The 16,192-nt window shown below is 41.0% G+C and overlaps 1 protein-coding gene and 1 non-coding gene across 2 annotated transcripts; both read right to left on the bottom strand.

Annotated features, from left to right (window-relative positions):
* Window positions 1-4,834: 4,834 nt before the first annotated feature.
* GCAT (glycine C-acetyltransferase) lies at window positions 4,835-16,192 on the bottom strand. Its single transcript, XM_072718816.1, has 2 exons — window positions 16,188-16,192; window positions 4,835-5,486 (listed from the first exon to the last, which is right to left on the bottom strand). Exons 1-2 carry the CDS (start codon window positions 16,190-16,192, stop codon window positions 4,835-4,837), a joined length of 657 nt encoding a protein of 218 aa, XP_072574917.1.
* On the bottom strand, window positions 12,142-12,248 carry LOC112907799 (U6 spliceosomal RNA). The gene has a single exon (XR_003232821.1). It is a non-coding gene; the product is annotated as a U6 spliceosomal RNA (small nuclear RNA).

Raw genomic sequence — 16,192 nt, 5'->3', positions numbered from 1 at the left:
CCTGGGTGGCGCAGCGGTTTGGCGCCTGCCTTTGGCCCAGGGCGCGATCCTGGAGACCCGGGATCGAATCCCACGTCAGGCTCCCGGTGCATGGAGCCTGCTTCTCCCTCTGACTATGTCTCTGCCTCTCTCTCTCTCTCACTGTGTGCCTATCATAAATAAATTAAAAAAAAAAAAAAAAAAAAAAGAAAGCTCTTGCCCACCTCCCCCCAGCCCCTGGTAACCTCTCATCCACTTTCTGTCTCTGTAAATTTGCTTGTTTTAGGAACTTGATGTAAGTACTTCAATAATTGGAAGTACTTCTGTGTCTTGCTTATTTCTTTTAGCATAATGTTTTCAAGGTCCATCCATGTTGTAGCATGTATCAGACTGAATAATATTCTGTTGTATTGCTATACTACATTTTGTTTATCCATTCATCCGCTGATGGACATTCGGGATGTTTCCACCTTTTGGCTATTATGGAGAATGTGTAGACACTTAATTTTACCCATTCTTTAGAACTTTATAAGAATGGAATTAGGCAACATTTTTTTTTGGTCTGGCTTTTATTTTATTTATTTATTTATTTATTTATTTATTTATTTATTTATTTATTTTTAAGATTTTGTTTATTTAGGGCAGCCCCGGTGGTCCAGCGGCTTGGCGCCACCTTCAGCCCGCGGTGTGATCCTAGAGTCCCGGGATCACACCGCGGGCTGAAGGCAGGCACTCAACCGCTGAGCCACCCAGGCGTCCCTATGTCTGGCTTTTTAAGCATGCATTCATGTTATTCCATATACCATAGTTCATTCATTTTCATATAGAATTCCATTTTAGAAATATACCACAAGTATCCATTCTATCGTTATTGGATATTTGGCTTGCTTCCAATTTTAGACGATTTCAAATACGCTAAAATTTTTTTTTAAATGCATGTATTCTGTTGTGTATACAGTACAGCTAGGAGTTGAATGCCTGGGTCATAGAGTCTCTTCAGCCTAACAAAATAAAGCCGAAGTGGTTGTACTAATTTTTACTCCTATCACTGGGGTTTGAGTGTTTTTGTTACATATCCTTACCAACTCTTCCAGTTGTCTGTTTAGCTATTCTGGTGAATTGTATTGAGTTTAATTTGCATTTCCAGGGACATCTGGGTGGCTCAGTGGTTGAGCGTCTGCCTTCAGCCAAGGATGACTAAGGATGTGATCCCTGGGTCCTGGGATAGAGTCAGCATCCGGCTCCCTGCAGGGAGCCTGCTTCTCCCTCTGCCTATGTGTCTGCCTCTCTTTCTCTTCATCTCTCATGAATAAATAAAAGATTAAAATTTGCATTTCCATGTCTATAAATTAAGTTGAACACCTTTTTATATGTTAATTGGCCATTTGGGTATCTTCTGTGAGATGTCTCCTTGAATCTTTTGCATATTTTTCTACTAGACTTCTCCTTACTGATTTTTATTTTTATTTTTTTTAATTAATTTTTATTGGTGTTCAATTTACCAACATACAGAAAATACCCAGTGCTCATCCCGTCAAGTGTCCACCTCAGTGCCCGTCACCCATTCCCCTCCAACACCCGCCCTCCTCCCCTTCCACCTCCCCTAGTTCGTTTCCCAGAGTTAGGAGTCTTTATGTTCTGTCTCCGTTCCTGATATTTCCCAACATTTCTTTTCCCTTCCTTTATATTCCCTTTCACTATTATTCATATTCCCCAAATGAATGAGAACATACACTGTTTGTCCTTCTCCGATTGACTTATTTCACTCAGCTCCTTACTGATTTTTAGTTCTTTATTCCAGATAAGAACTCTTTGGCAGATAATATATTAGAAATATATATATCTTACCCACTTTTTGGCTTGCCTGTTCATGCTCTTAACAGTATCTTTGATGAAAAGATGTTTTTAAGTTGAATGTCATTGTAATTATGTTTAGTGCTTTTTCTATTTTTTTAAAGTAGGCTCCACACTGGGTGTGGAGCTCAACTTAGGACTCGAACTCACGACTCTGAGATCAAGATCTGAGATCAAGATCCAGAGTCAGATGCTTAACTGACTTAGCCACCCGAGTACCCCTCTATCTGGTTTTAAAAAATCTTCTCTCACTTTCATCCTATCTCACTTAAGACTAGTATTCACCTGATTACTCAGCCATTAGAAACGACAAATACAAAAAAAAAAAAAAAAGAAAAGAAACGACAAATACCCACCATTTGCTTCGACGTGGATGGAACTGGAGGGTATTATGCTGAGTGAAATAAGTCAATCGGAGAAGGACAAACATTATATGGTCTCATTTATTTGGGGAATATAAAAAATAGTGAAAGGGAATAAAGGGGAAAGAAAAAAATAAGTGGGAAATATCAGAAAGGGAGACGGAACATGGAAGACTCCTAACTCTGGGAAACGAACTAGGGGTGGTGGAAGGGGAGGTGGGCGGGGGGTGAGGGTGACTGGGTGACAGGCACTGAGGGGGGCACTTGATGGGATGAGCACTGGGTGTTATTCTATATGTTGACAAATTGAACACCAATAAAAAATAAATTTATTATTAAAAAAAGACTAGTATTCACCTGGAGTTGATTTTTATTTATACTAGGAGATAAGGATCATGATTCATATATCATTCCATCCAGAGATTCACTTTCCCAACACCATTTGTTGAGGAACTGTTATTTCCCCCCTGCTCTACAGAGCCTTATCTGTGATAAATCAAGTGTCATGTTTGCAGGGGTTAATTCTGGACCCTCTGTTATATTACTTGTTCATCCTTGCACAATATTACACAGTCTGTAGCTTTGCTTTTTTTATTTTTAGGTAGGCTCCACACTGGAGCCTAACATGGTGGGGGGCTTGAACTCATGACCCTGAGATCAAGAGTCAGATGCTTAACCAACTCAGCCATCCCAGTGCCTCCACAGTCTGTAGCTTTTTTTTTTTAAGACTATGTATTTACTTGAGACAGAGCACGCACATGCAGGGCTTGATCCCAGGACACTGAGATCATGCATGCCCTGAGCTGAAATCAGACACTTAACCCACTGAGCCACCCAGGCGCCCCACAGTGTGTAGCTTTACAACAAATTTTGTTATCTAAGGCAAGTCCTCCCACTGAGTTCTTTTTCAAGAGTGTCCTGGCTATTGTGTAATGATCAGTATTAAATGTTAGGAATAGCCTGTACGGGGGATCCCTGGGTGGTTCAGCGGTTTAGTGCCTGCCTTCAGCTCGGAGTATGATCCTGGAGTCCCCGGATCAAGTCCTGTGTCGGGTTCCCCGCAGGGAGCCTGCTTCTCCCTCTGCCTCTCTCTCTGTGTCTCTCATGAATAAATAAATAAAAATTTTTTAAAAAGGAATAGCCTGTACAAATTATTTTATATAAATATTCAAAATAGAAAGCCCAGGGCACCTGGGTGTCTCAGTGGTTGAGCATCTGCCTTTGGCTCAGGTCATGATCCTGGAGTCATGGGATAGAGTTCTACATTGGGCTTCCCATAGGAAACCTGCTTTTCCCTCTGCCTATGCCTGCCTCTCTTTCTGTGTCTCTCATGAATAAATAAATAAAATAAAATAATGATAAAAAATAAAAATAGCCTAGGTTGTTGTAATCTTTTTCTGAATAGTTATTCCAGTGACTTTTTAATTTAGTAGCTGGTCATGCTGTCCAATAGAGTAGCCACCAGTCACTGTGGTTATTGAGTACTTGACATGTGGCTGGTCTGAATTGCAATGTCTTGTAAGTGTAAAGAACACCAGATTTCAAAGACTCTGTATGAAAAAAGAGAATGCAAGGTATCTCAGATATCTTGTTAATAATTTTTGTGTTGGGGCAACTGGGTAGCTCAGTGGTTGAGCATCTGCCTTTGGCTCAGGGCATGATCCCAGAGTCCCGGGATCGAGCCTACACCTGGCTTCCTGCACGGAGCCAGCTTCTCCCTCTGCCTATGTTTCTGCCTCTGTGTGTGTGTGTGTGTGTGTGTGTGTCTCATGAATAAATAAATAAAAATTTTTTAAAAATAATTTTTGTGTTGATTACATGTTGATATGATATTTTGGGTATATTGTGTTAAATGAAGTAGATTATTAAAATTCTTTTCACCTGTCTCATTTGACTTTTTTTTTTAAATTCCAGGGTATTTAACATACGATGTTACATTAGTTTCAGGTGTACAATATAGTGATTCAACAACTCTATACATTACTCACTGCTTATGATAAGTATACTATTTTATCCATTCCCATACATCTTCCCTCTGGTATCCATCAGTTTGTCCTCTATAGTTAGTTAAGAGTCTGGTTTTGGGGGGTGCGCCTGGGTGGCTTAGTTTAAGTGTCTCATTTGATTTCGGCTCAGGTCATGATGTCAGGGTCATGAGATTGAGCCCTGTGTTGGGCTTTGTGCTGAGCGCGGAGCCTGCTTAAGATTCTCTCTCTCTGGGTGACAGAACATGAGAGACTCCTAACTCTGGGAAACAAACAAGGGGTAGTGGAAGGGGAGTGGGCGGAAGGATGGGGTGACTGGGTGACGGGCACTGAGGGGGGCATTTGACGGGATGAGCACTGGGTGTTATGCTATATGTTGGCAAATCGAACTCCAATTAAAAAATATACAAAAAAATAAAAATAAGGCAGCCCCGGTGGCTCAGCGGTTTAGCGCCGCCTTCAGCCCAGGGTGTGATCCTGGAGACCTGGGATCGAGTCCCATGTCAGGCTCCCTGCATGGAGCCTGCTTCTCCCTCTGCCTGTGTCTCTGCCCCTCTCTCTCTCTCTCTCTCTCTCTGTGTGTCGTGAATAAATAAATAAAATATTTAAAATAAATAAATAAAATAAAAGGTGCTTAATATTTATTTTATTTTTTTAGGTCCTACGACCTACAACAGAAGGTGGCAGACTGTTGGAGAAGCGGTAGGGCCGGGTGCACTGCCGTAGCAGGGACACCAGGGGCCCAGGCCCCGTCGTGTAGCCCCCTGAGGCTCCACCCAGTGCCTTCCCCAGTGTTGAGTTGATGATGGTGACCTGGTCCATCACGCCCAGCAGCTCATCTGTGCCTCGTCCTGTGGCCCCCAGGAAGCCAGTAGCGTGGCATTCATCCACAAAAACCAGGGCACCATATCGAGAGGCAAGGTGGCAGATCTCCCGCAGGGGTGCGATGTCCCCGTCCATGGAAAAGGCCCCGTCAGTGGCCACCAGGCGCAGTCGATGATTCTGGGCCTCCTGCAGCTTGGCCTCCAAATCAGCCATGTCCAGGTGGCAGTAGCGGTACTTACGGGCCTTGCACAGACGGATGCCATCGATGATGGAGGCATGGTTCAGCTCGTCTGAGAGGACTGCATCCTGTGGGCTCAGCAGGGCCTCAAAGAGGCCAGCGTTGGCATCAAAACAGCTAGGATACAGGATGGCATCCTCCCGCTGGTGGAAGCGGGCTATCTTTGCTTCTAGATCCTTGTGGATGCTCTGGGTCCCACAGATGAAACGGGCAGAGATACAGGCAGAGGGAGAAGCAGGCTCCCTGCAGGGAGCCTGATGTGGAACTAGATCCCAGGACTCTAGGATCACGCCCTGAGCCAAAGGCAGCTGCTCAACCACTGAGCCACCTGGGCGTCCCAAGGGTGTGGACTTTGAAATAAGATTATCTTGGATTATCTGAATAGACACTAAATGTAAATCACAAAGGTCCTCATAAGAAGGAGGCAGGGTGAGATATGTCAACCAAAGGGCAACTGTATTTGACTATAGAAGCTGAAATTGGAGCAATGTGAGCAGCTACCAGAAACTGGAAGAAACAAACAAAAGATTCTTCCCGGGAGCCTCCAGAAGGAACCAGGCCTGCTGACACCTCGGTTTTAGTTCTGTAAGATTTTGGCTTCCAGGCTTCCAGATTTCTGGCCTCAAACTATAACAAAATAAATTTCTATTGCTTTAAGCCACTAAAATTTTTAAAAAGATTTAATTTATTTATTTGAGAGATAGAGAGGGCAAGTGGCAGAATGAGCAGAGGGAGAGAAACCTAAGCAGACTCCTTGCTGAGTGGAGCCCAATGCAGGGCTCAGTCCTAGGCCCCTGAGATCGTGAATTAAGCCAAAATCATGAGTTGGACACTTAACTGAGTGAGCCACCCAGGCACCCCTTTTAGCCACTAAGTTTACAGTAATTTGTTACAGCAGCCATAGCAAGTGAATACAGATAGCATTGGTCTAAATTTTAAAAAACGTATATTTTAGGGCAGCCTGAGTGGCTCAGCAGTTTAGTGCTACACTCAGCTGAGGTTGTGATCCTGGAGACTGAGGATTGAGTCCCACATCAGGCTCCTGCATGAAGCCTGCTTCTACCTCTGCCTCTGTCTCTGCCTCTCTCTCTCTCTCTGTTTCTCATGAATAAATAAATAAAATATTTTTTATTTTTAAATTTTATTTAAATTTAAATAAATTTATTTATTTAATAAATAAATGAATGAATGGAATGAAAAATGGCAGGAATGAAAAATGATGGTCACTTTGGAAAACTGGCAGTTTCTTAAAAGGTTAATATGCATTTAGCATATGACCTAGCAATTCTACTCTGGTATCTACCCAAGAGAAATAAAAACATATCCACAGGGATCCCTGGGTGGCGCAGCAGCTTAGCGCCTGTCTTTGGCTCAGGGCGCGATCCTGGAGACCCGGGATCGAGTCCCACGTCGGGCTCCCGGTGCATGGAGCCTGCTTCTCCCTCTGCCTGTGTCTCTGCCTCTTTCTCTCTCTGTGACTATCATAAATAAATAAATTAATTAATTAAAAAAAAAAAAAAACATATCCACATAAGGCTTTCCACACAAATGTTCTTAGCAACCATATTCATAATAACCAAAATGGGAACCAAATTGGAAACATTGTAAATGCCCATTAACTGGAGAACAGATAGACAAATGTGGTATGTCCATACAATGAACTACAATTAAAAGGATAAAATACAGATACAAGCCATGGTATGAATGAGCATCAAAGCCATTCTGCTCAATGAAAGAAGTCAAGAGACCGTATGGCATGATTCTGTGTATATAAAGTACACAGAAAAGGCAAAAGTCTCCCTTAATTCAATATGCCCCTAATTTATTTGTTTGTTTGTTTATTTATTTATGTATTTATTTATTCACGAGAGACACACAGAGGCAGAGACATAGGTAGAGAGTCCCCTGATGTGGGACTCGATCTTGGGACTCTAGGATCACACCCTGGGCCAAAGGCAGGCGTTTATCTGCTGTGCCACACAAGCTTCCCAATATGCCCCTTATTTATATACAGAACAAATCAATAGCCTCATAAAAAATGAAGTTTACATTTATCTAGATTGGTAAGAAAATCATGAGTTAGAATTTCCTCCTTCTTGAAAACTTTGTTTTTAGCTACTAAAAGACCCTAAAATTTCATTTCTGGGGCTACTAAAATGTACGTTTACAAAACAGTTTATAAACTATGTTGAAGGACCACCAAAAACTGATGCAAAATGCCCCAGATTTGGCTTCCTGTCTCCTGTGTACCTCATTTTCAGTGTCTCTGTTCCCTAGTGGGTCTTCCTTCCCTCCTCCTTCCTTTCCTCTGACGTGGTCTTCACACCATTCTTGGTTTTGTTTTGTTTTGTTTTTTTCTTATTTAACTGTCTCTTTTGCTTTTACTTCTTTTTTATTTTAAGACTTTTTTTAATCCGAAGACTTATCTTTTCCTCTTTTTTTTTTTTTTTTTTTAAGATTTTACTTATTTACTCATGAGAGACACAGAGAGAGGCAGAGACACAGGCAGAGGGAGAAGCAGGCTCCATGCAGGGAGCCCAATGCGGCATCTATCCCAGGGGCCCCAGGATCACAACCTGAGCCAAAGGCAGACACGCAACCACTGAGCCACCCAGGCGTCTCCTTTCCTGTCTTTTTTGACTTAGCTTCAGCTTTTTCAAAGCAACCTTGCTCTCCCCCTCAGTGGAACATGCTTTCAATGGAATTGGCTTGTGAAGAACTACAAGGGAACTCATGTTTGGGCATCCTGGGTTGGTTGTGAGAGGGGAGGGTACATCTTAGCTGTAGAGTCTTTGGGATTTTCTAGGCACACAATCTCTGTAAATATCAACAGTTTTGTTTCTTCACTCTAATTCCTTTGCCTTTCTTTCTTTCTTTCTTTCTTTCTTTCTTTCTTTCTTTCTTCTTTCTTTCTTTCTTCTTTTTTTTTTCTTTTTAAGTAAGCTCCGTGCCCAATGTGGGACTTGACTCAGGACTCTGAGATCAAGAATCACATGTTCTGCTGACTGAGCCATCCAGGTATCCCAATAATTTTGCCTTTTATTTCTTTTTCTTTTTGGCTACCCTGGACAGACGTCCAAGTAATGGGAGGCAGGAAGTAGAGATAGAGGGCATCCTGACCTTGTCTTGTTCCTGAGTATGGTAGGCAGCCTCCAAATGGACCTCAATGTGAACACCTCCTACTGGTATTCACACCCTAGCATAGTCCCCTTTCATATTGTTTGTGTGACCAATGGAGCATAATAGATGGAAGGGTACATCATTCCTGAGACTAGGACATAAAAGACATGGGGGGAATTTGCCTCTCTCACTTGGAAACTAGAGCTTCTGTGGGAAGCCAGCTATGATCTTGTGAGGAGAGGTCAGGTCCACGTGGTGAGAAACTGAGGACTCTAGCCAACAAGTAAAGAACTGTGGCCTCCTGCTAACAGTCATGTGAGTGGCCTTGAAGGGATCCTCCGACCCCAGTTAAGTCTTCAGATGACTATAGCCCCAGTTCACTTTGGAACTGTGACCTCATGAGAGACCCTGAGCCAGAGCCACTCAGTCAAGCCACTTCCAAATTCCTAATGCACAGAATCCATAAGATAATATATATGTGTTGTTTTAATCCACTAAGTGTTGAGGTAATTAATCACACAGCAATAAATCACTGATCTCAAAGGAAAAGCTTTCAACATTTCACCATTAAAATGATGTTTGCTACTGGTACCTTGTAGTATCCTTCATCACATTAACAAAGTCTCCTTCTAGCTCTAGTTCATAAGAGTTTTGTTTTGGTTTGTTTTAAGTAATCTCTACCCCCAACATGGGGCTTGGATTCACGACCCCGAGATAGAGTCACGCACGCTCTACCAATTGAGTCAGCCAGGTGCCCTCACTAAGAGTTTTGTATCATAAATATATGTCAGTTTTTTTATTAAATATTTTTCTTGCAACTATGGAGATGACCTATGATTTTTCTTGTTTGGTTTGTTGATATGGTGAATTCATTAACTGATTTTTAAAAAAATTAAACTGAGCTTGCATCAATAAAATAATAATAAACACAACCTGGGCATAACATTCTTTTTCACATATTCCTAAATTCAACTTCCTGGTATTTTCTTTAGAATTTTTGTGTCACTGTTGATGAATGAATTGTCCCTGTAATTTTCCTTCCTCACAGTGTCTTGATCAGGTTTTGATATCAAGATTACATATTTTGTGGGTTTTATAAGTTAGCTGGTCGAGTGCAACCACAGAGGAGACAGAAAAGAGTAGAGGAGAAGAAAATCCCAAAAACGCACAGGTCGTAGAGACAGGAGACACAAATCCATTTCTGCTAATGAAAAAAAAGAGAGAGAGAGAGAGAAAGAAAGAAGAAAAAAAAGGAAGAAGAAAGAAAGAAAGAAAGAAAGAAAGAAAGAAAGAAGAAAAGAAAAGAAAAGAAAGAAAAGAAGAAAAGAAAAAAAGAAAAGAAAGAAAAGAAAAGAAAAGAAAAGAAAAGAAAAGAAAAGAAAAGAAAGAAAAGAAAAAAAAGAAAAGAAAAGGCTTTTACAGAGCCACTTTGGAAAGACAGCAGGGTGGCCAGGAAGTAGAAGACAGTGGAATGTGGGAAGATTTAGGCCAGAGCCTTCATAAGGGTGTCTGGGGGAGAATGTGTAATAGGGCTGGTCCCTAGCTGCCTGGCACCTGGCCCTGGGATGATGAAGGCAGAGGAGTATTGCTTCCCAGGATGCAAGGTCCAGACAGAGGAGGGATGGCTCTGGATGATGCTCCCAACAGGGCACTTTGCCATTTCTTAAGAATGATCTCTTCCAAGCCAGGAAAGGTTCTTCTAGGCTATCAAAACATAGTAATATATAGAAAGTTTTAGGGACACCTGCGTGGCTCAGTGGTTGAGCATCTGCCTTTGGCTCAGGGCATGATTCCAGGGTCCTGGGATTGAGTCCCACACTGGGCTTCCTGCACAGAGCCTGCTTCTCCCTCTGCCCATGTCTCTGCCTCTTTCTGTGTCTCTCATGAAAAAATAAATAAAATCTTTTTTAAAAATAAAGTTTTAGGTTATTTACATTGATGTTTAACTAGTTGTATCCATTGGACAAGGTGAGCTTAAGGTCCTCCTACTTCTCCATCTTCCCTTTCTTCAAAAATTTTAAAAATATATATTTATACCACATTATACAAGGCTCAAAATGAGTTGGCTAAAGTAATTGCTTCTCTTCTCCAAAAGGATTTGTACAATATTGACTTATATCTTCCATAAATATTTGATAGGAGTTGCCAATGAAGTCATGTGGGCCTGGAACCTGGTTTGTAGGAAAATTTTAAATTGGTGTTTCAATTCTTTTGAGTTATTGGTCTATTCAGAATTCCTGTTTCTTTTTGGGTATTTTATAAACTGTCCTTTCCTCCTTGGGAATTTATCCATTCTGTAAAAATTTTCCAATGCTTTAGCATAAAGTTCATAATATCCTGTTGGTTTTTTCTGAAGGTCTATCCAGACTATAGTTATACCCTGTTTTTCATTCCTGAAAGGGTTCATTCCTGCCTCCTCTCTCTCTCTCTCTCTCTCTCTCTGTCCCCTATTTTATTTTACCAAAGTGTTATGTTTTATTAGTCTTCTCAAAGTGCCAGCTTGTTTTATTTTTATCCTATTGTGTGTATGTGTGCTTTCAATTATCTTTATTATTTCCTTATTTCTAATTTCAAGTTTAATTTGCTATTCTTTTTCTACTTTTTGATGCATGTTTAGTTTATTAATTTTTTAATTTTCTTCTTTCTGATTTAACTACATAAGGATGTAAATTTCCATCAAGAGAATAGTTTGTATCCCACAACTTTTGATATGTAGTGTTTTTAAATTATTTATTTCAGACTCTGTACTTTCATTATAATTTCTTCCTTGATTCATGAATTATTTAAAAATTTTTTTCTTATTTTGATTCATGAACCATTTAGAAATATATTGGGAGCGCCTGGGTGGCTCAGTTTGTTAACCGTCTACCTTCAGGTCATGATCCTGGGGTCCTAGGTAGATATCTAGCTGGAGTCGGGCTCCTTGGGCTCCCTGCTCAGTGGGTAGTCTGCTTAACCCTCTCCCTATGCCCCACCCCTGCTTTTGCACCCTCGTGTACTCTCTCTCTCTCTCAAATAAATGAATACAATCTTTAAGAAAAAAAAGAAGTAATAGGGACATCTGTGTGGCTCAGCAGTTGAGCACCTGCCTTTGGCCCAGGAGTGGAGTCCTGGAGTCCCGAGATCAAGTCCCACATCAGGCTCCTTGCATGGAGCCTGCTTCTCTCTCTACCTGTGTTTCTGCTGCTCTCTCTGTGTGTCTCTCTTGAATAAATAAATAAAATGTTTAAATAAATAAATAAATATATATATATTATAGTTTTATTTCCAAACATCTAGGGTTTTCTAGCTATCCTTTTGTTTTTTATTTCTAGCATAATTGCATTGCAACTGAAGAATGTCTCTGAATGATTTTATCCTTTAGGTTTGTTGAAACTAGTTTTATGGCTTAGTATATGGTTGATTATCATAAATAATAAACTCTACCCCCAACATGGAACTCAAAATGACCCTGAGATCAAGGGTTGCATGCCCTACTGAGCCAGCCAGGTACCCTTTCTTTTCACTTTCACTTTCTCTTTCTTTCTTCTTTCTTTCTTTCTTTCTTTCTTTCTTTCTTTCTTTCTTTCTTCTTTCTTCTTTCTTTTTTGTATATTCTTTTTATTGGAGTTCAATTTGCCAACATATAGCATAACACCTAGTTCTCATCCCGCCAAGTGCCCCCCTCAGTGCCTGTCACCCAGTCACCCCCACCCCCTGCCCACCTCCCTTTCCACCACCCCTTGTTCATTTCCCAGAGTCAGAAGTCTCTCATGTTCTGACACCCTCACTGATATTTAATAATATGGAATGCTTCATAAATTTGCATGTCATCCTTGCGCAGGAGCCATGCCAGTCTTCTCTATATTGTTCCAATTTTAGTATGTGTGCTGCCAAGGCGAGCACTCTTCACTTTCTTGATGGTATCCTTTGAACCACAAAAGCTTTCAATTTTCATATAGTCTAATTAATGTATTTCAACAATTCTTTAGTTGTTTATGCTTTTGGTTTCCTAGCTAGAAAACCACTGCCTAAGGGCAGCCCCGGTGGCTCAGCGGTTTAGCGCCGCTTTCAGTCCAGGGCATGATCCTGGAGACCTGGAATCGAGTCCCACGTTGGGCTCCCTGCATGGAGCCTGCTTCTCCCTCTGCCTGTGTCTCTGCCTCTCTCTGTGTGTCTCTCATGAATAAATAAATTAAAAAACAAAAACAAAAACATTGCCTAACTTAAGGTCACAAAGATTTACTCCAATGTTTGTTTTCTTCTAAGATTTTTATATTTTAAGTGCTTACACTTAGGTCTTGTCTCATTTTGAGTTAATGTTTGTATATTATATGAGGTGGGGTCCACTTTCATTTACTTGTATGTGGATATACAATTGTCCCAGAACTGTTTGTTGAAAAAACTATTTTTCCCCTTTGAATTTTTGGCACTGGCGTTGAAAATCAATTGACCATAAATGTGAGGATTTATTCTGGCCTCTGAATTCTATTCCATTGACCAGTATATCTACCCTTATGCCCACACCACACTGTCTTGATTACTGTTGCTCTGTAGTAAGTTCTGAAATAGGGAAGTGGGAGTCCTTTGAATGTTATGGCTTTTAAAGGTAATTTGTCCATTTACTTTGAGTGTTTTTACTATTTTCTTTTTGCAGAAAATTGGTTTTCTGCAATTTTACGGACATATAAATTTCTTTTTTATTTATCCTTCTTAGTATTTGTTAGATTCTTAAATGTATGATTTCTTGTGTTTCATCAGCTCTGGAAATCTTTGAACCATTTTTCCTTCAAATATTGCCTATGCCCATTCTTTCCTTTCCTCAAGGACTCTTTCTAGACCTTTTCATTGTGACATCCATGTTTCTTACCCACTTCTCTGCATTTTCTTTCTTTTTACTCCATTATGCATTGTTCTGGTTATTTTCTTCTGACCTATTTTCCCTTCTACTATATCTAATCTGCTGGCAAAACTGTCTTGGTTCTTTTTTTTTTTTTTAAGATTTTTAAATTTATTTATTCATGTGAAACACACTGAGAGAGAGGCAGAGACACAGGCAGAGGAAGTCTGATGTGGGACTCAATTCCGGGACTCCAGGATCATGCCCTGGGCTGAAGGCAGGCGCTAAACTGCTGAGCCACCCAGGGATCCCCATCTCAGTTCTTAATTTTGGTTATTGTGTTTTAATTTCCAAATTTACCTTTTTTCACTGTTTAACATTTGCAATATCGTTTTTTAAAAATTTCTATTTCTGAGCCAAATTTTCCATTCTTGGCTTTTATTCCTTGAACATAACAAGCATAATTGTTTTGTGATCTATACTGATCATTTCAGTATCTCGAGGCCCTGTGAGTCTGTTTCTATTACATATTGTATCTACTGTTTTATTCATGCTGTCCGATATCCTTGGGTTATCTTTGTGTACTGGACATTGTTTTAGAAAGTTATTTATAGAAATACCCTGGCGTTCAAGATAATATTGTCTTCCTCTAAAGAGAAGTTATCCTTTGCCAGTTCCTGAGGGCACTGCCAGTCAGAACCACTTGACTTTGAAATTTCCACCCTAGCCCCTGGAGGCTGCCAGAATTGCAGCTCAGCCTTTTCCAGAACAAAGCCCTAAGGCATGAGGAGGCTTCACTTGTCCACTTTCCCATCCTCTTCAGTAGCTCAGCATCTCAATTCAGCAATTCCTCAAATCTTGTTACTTCTTTGATTCTTTTAAGATGACTTTTGAAAGTTTTATTGGTATGAAGTTTTATTTATTCAGATTACCTAGGTGTCCATATACAGAATTGATAGACCCTTTGATTCTCATTTGAGGGATCCAGTAGGCAGCAATATATTCAGGAAAGGTAGGGTCCTCACTATGCTATGGGATCAGTCCTGATTGGTCTAAGTCAATCATGGTAACCCCTTCTCCTTATGCCTGGGGTGGGCATATGATCCACTTTCGGGAGAAAAAAACACAAGAGAGAAACTCCTGGGAATTTATGGATGAATTTTGTGCCCGTTTGAAAGAGAGCTGCTTGGGAACCAGAGCCTTTTGTCTTCTTTGTGCTTTGAAATGATGTTATGCAAGAAAGTCACACTTGAATCTATGGCAACCCTCTTATGACTGAGGGAAAAACCAAGAAAATTGTAGGAATATCAACTCATGGCTCTTGATAATCTTGTTGAGCCACCTAAAAGCCCTGAAACTCTTTGCTTCCAGGCTTCTTAAGGAAATAATAAACATCCTTATGGTTTCACTGTTGGTCAGATTTTCTGTTGTGTGCAGCCCAAAGCATTCCAAACTGACATATCATCCTTTGGGACTCTGCTGGAAATGCTGCTTCCTTCAGGGAGGCCTTCCTGAAACCTCCACATCAACATATTTGACAATATCTCTCCTTTCCCTTTAGTGTCTCTCATCAGATTTGTAATTATTTTCTCTCTGGGCTGTAAACTCCATGAGAACAGAAACCGTGGTAGGGTCCTCAAGCACAGCCCAGTGCCAGGCATGGTAGCCTCTAAATAATTATCCAAATAAATAAACAAAATAAAGGGTCAAGAGCCCAAGTAGAGGGAAAAACTGGATAAAAGTCCTGGAGGATGTGAATTAAAATTTGTGCAATTGTGCTTCTAACACATGAAAACTTTTAAAGCTCAAAGAATCATTACAGAAGGGTTGGAGTGGCCATTGGGAGAATGGGTGTGAGTTTATCTGGTACAAGTAAAAGCTGTCAAGCAGTGTTAAAGACCCAGCTGGGACTAGACCCCATAAATGTGCATTGGCATAAATTGGCAGAATTATGAGATTTTCTCCAGCAGTGTTCAACTGTCTAGATGTGTGGGAGATGTTGGGTAATTGAATTGATCCAAAGATGGGGACTCTCAGGACAGGCTGCTTTCTGTTCTGTTCACTAGTGAAGTATATAAAAGTAGCTATGGAATTTTATTTCTATTCTCTCAATAAAGTAAATCTCTTAGAATTCAAAGTCTTTTGACTTTTTTGTTCTAGACTGGAGACTATCCCCGGCTGAAACACTCACCTAGAAGTCTTCCTCCATCACCCACTTGCCATGGGAAGGCTCGTGTGGGCATCTGTGAATTTCCTAAGGGGTGTGGGTGTATGTACACCTGCATGTTTTTCTGGGGAGGGTGTCCAGAAAGGCAAGAACCACTGACTTGGGGTTTGTTCCCAGCCACAGACCACTGTGTGGATCAGGGCTTGATGGACGAGTGGTCTTGGCTCTGCTTATTGACAAGAGGTAACGTGGCACAGTTCCTCACCTCAGAGAGCTGATACTAAGATTAAATGAGTTAATACATGCAAGTGCTTAGTACTATGCCTCACACTTAGCAAGAGCTGGTTTTTATAATAGCTAATTGTTAGTGATGCATCAGGACACACATCGTGGACAAAGATCTTGAATCAAGAAGCAACATCCGAGGGTGCGTGGTTGTTGCTGATCTTGGGCAAAGCAAACAACGTAAGCATTCTCTCCCCTCCGGCAAGTTCCTTAACTGCCCTGTACTTCAAGTATCTCACCTGTAATATGGAGACGATAATAGTAACTACCTCAAAGGACTGTTGTAGGGGTTCTATGCAGGCTCAGAGCAGTGACTCCAACTCAGTAAATGATGGTTTTAATTTTTTTTAAAGATTTATTTATTTATCCATGATAGACAGAGAGAGAGAGAGAGAGAGAGGCAGAGACACAGGAGGAGGGAGAAGCAGGCTCCATGCCGGGACTCCAGCATCGCGCCCTGGGCCAAAGGCAGGCGCCAAACCACTGCCCAGCTACATACAGTCTCCTCATCTGGGGGAGAGAGGCCCTTTCCAGGTGATTCCCACAGCCTTACCTCAT

The sequence above is a fragment of the Vulpes vulpes genome, chromosome 8 (genome assembly GCF_048418805.1).
Source record: "Vulpes vulpes isolate BD-2025 chromosome 8, VulVul3, whole genome shotgun sequence".
Taxonomy (NCBI): Eukaryota; Metazoa; Chordata; class Mammalia; order Carnivora; family Canidae; genus Vulpes; species Vulpes vulpes.
The sequence above is the reverse complement of the archived record's forward strand: the minus strand, read 5'-3'. Positions and strand labels throughout refer to the sequence as shown.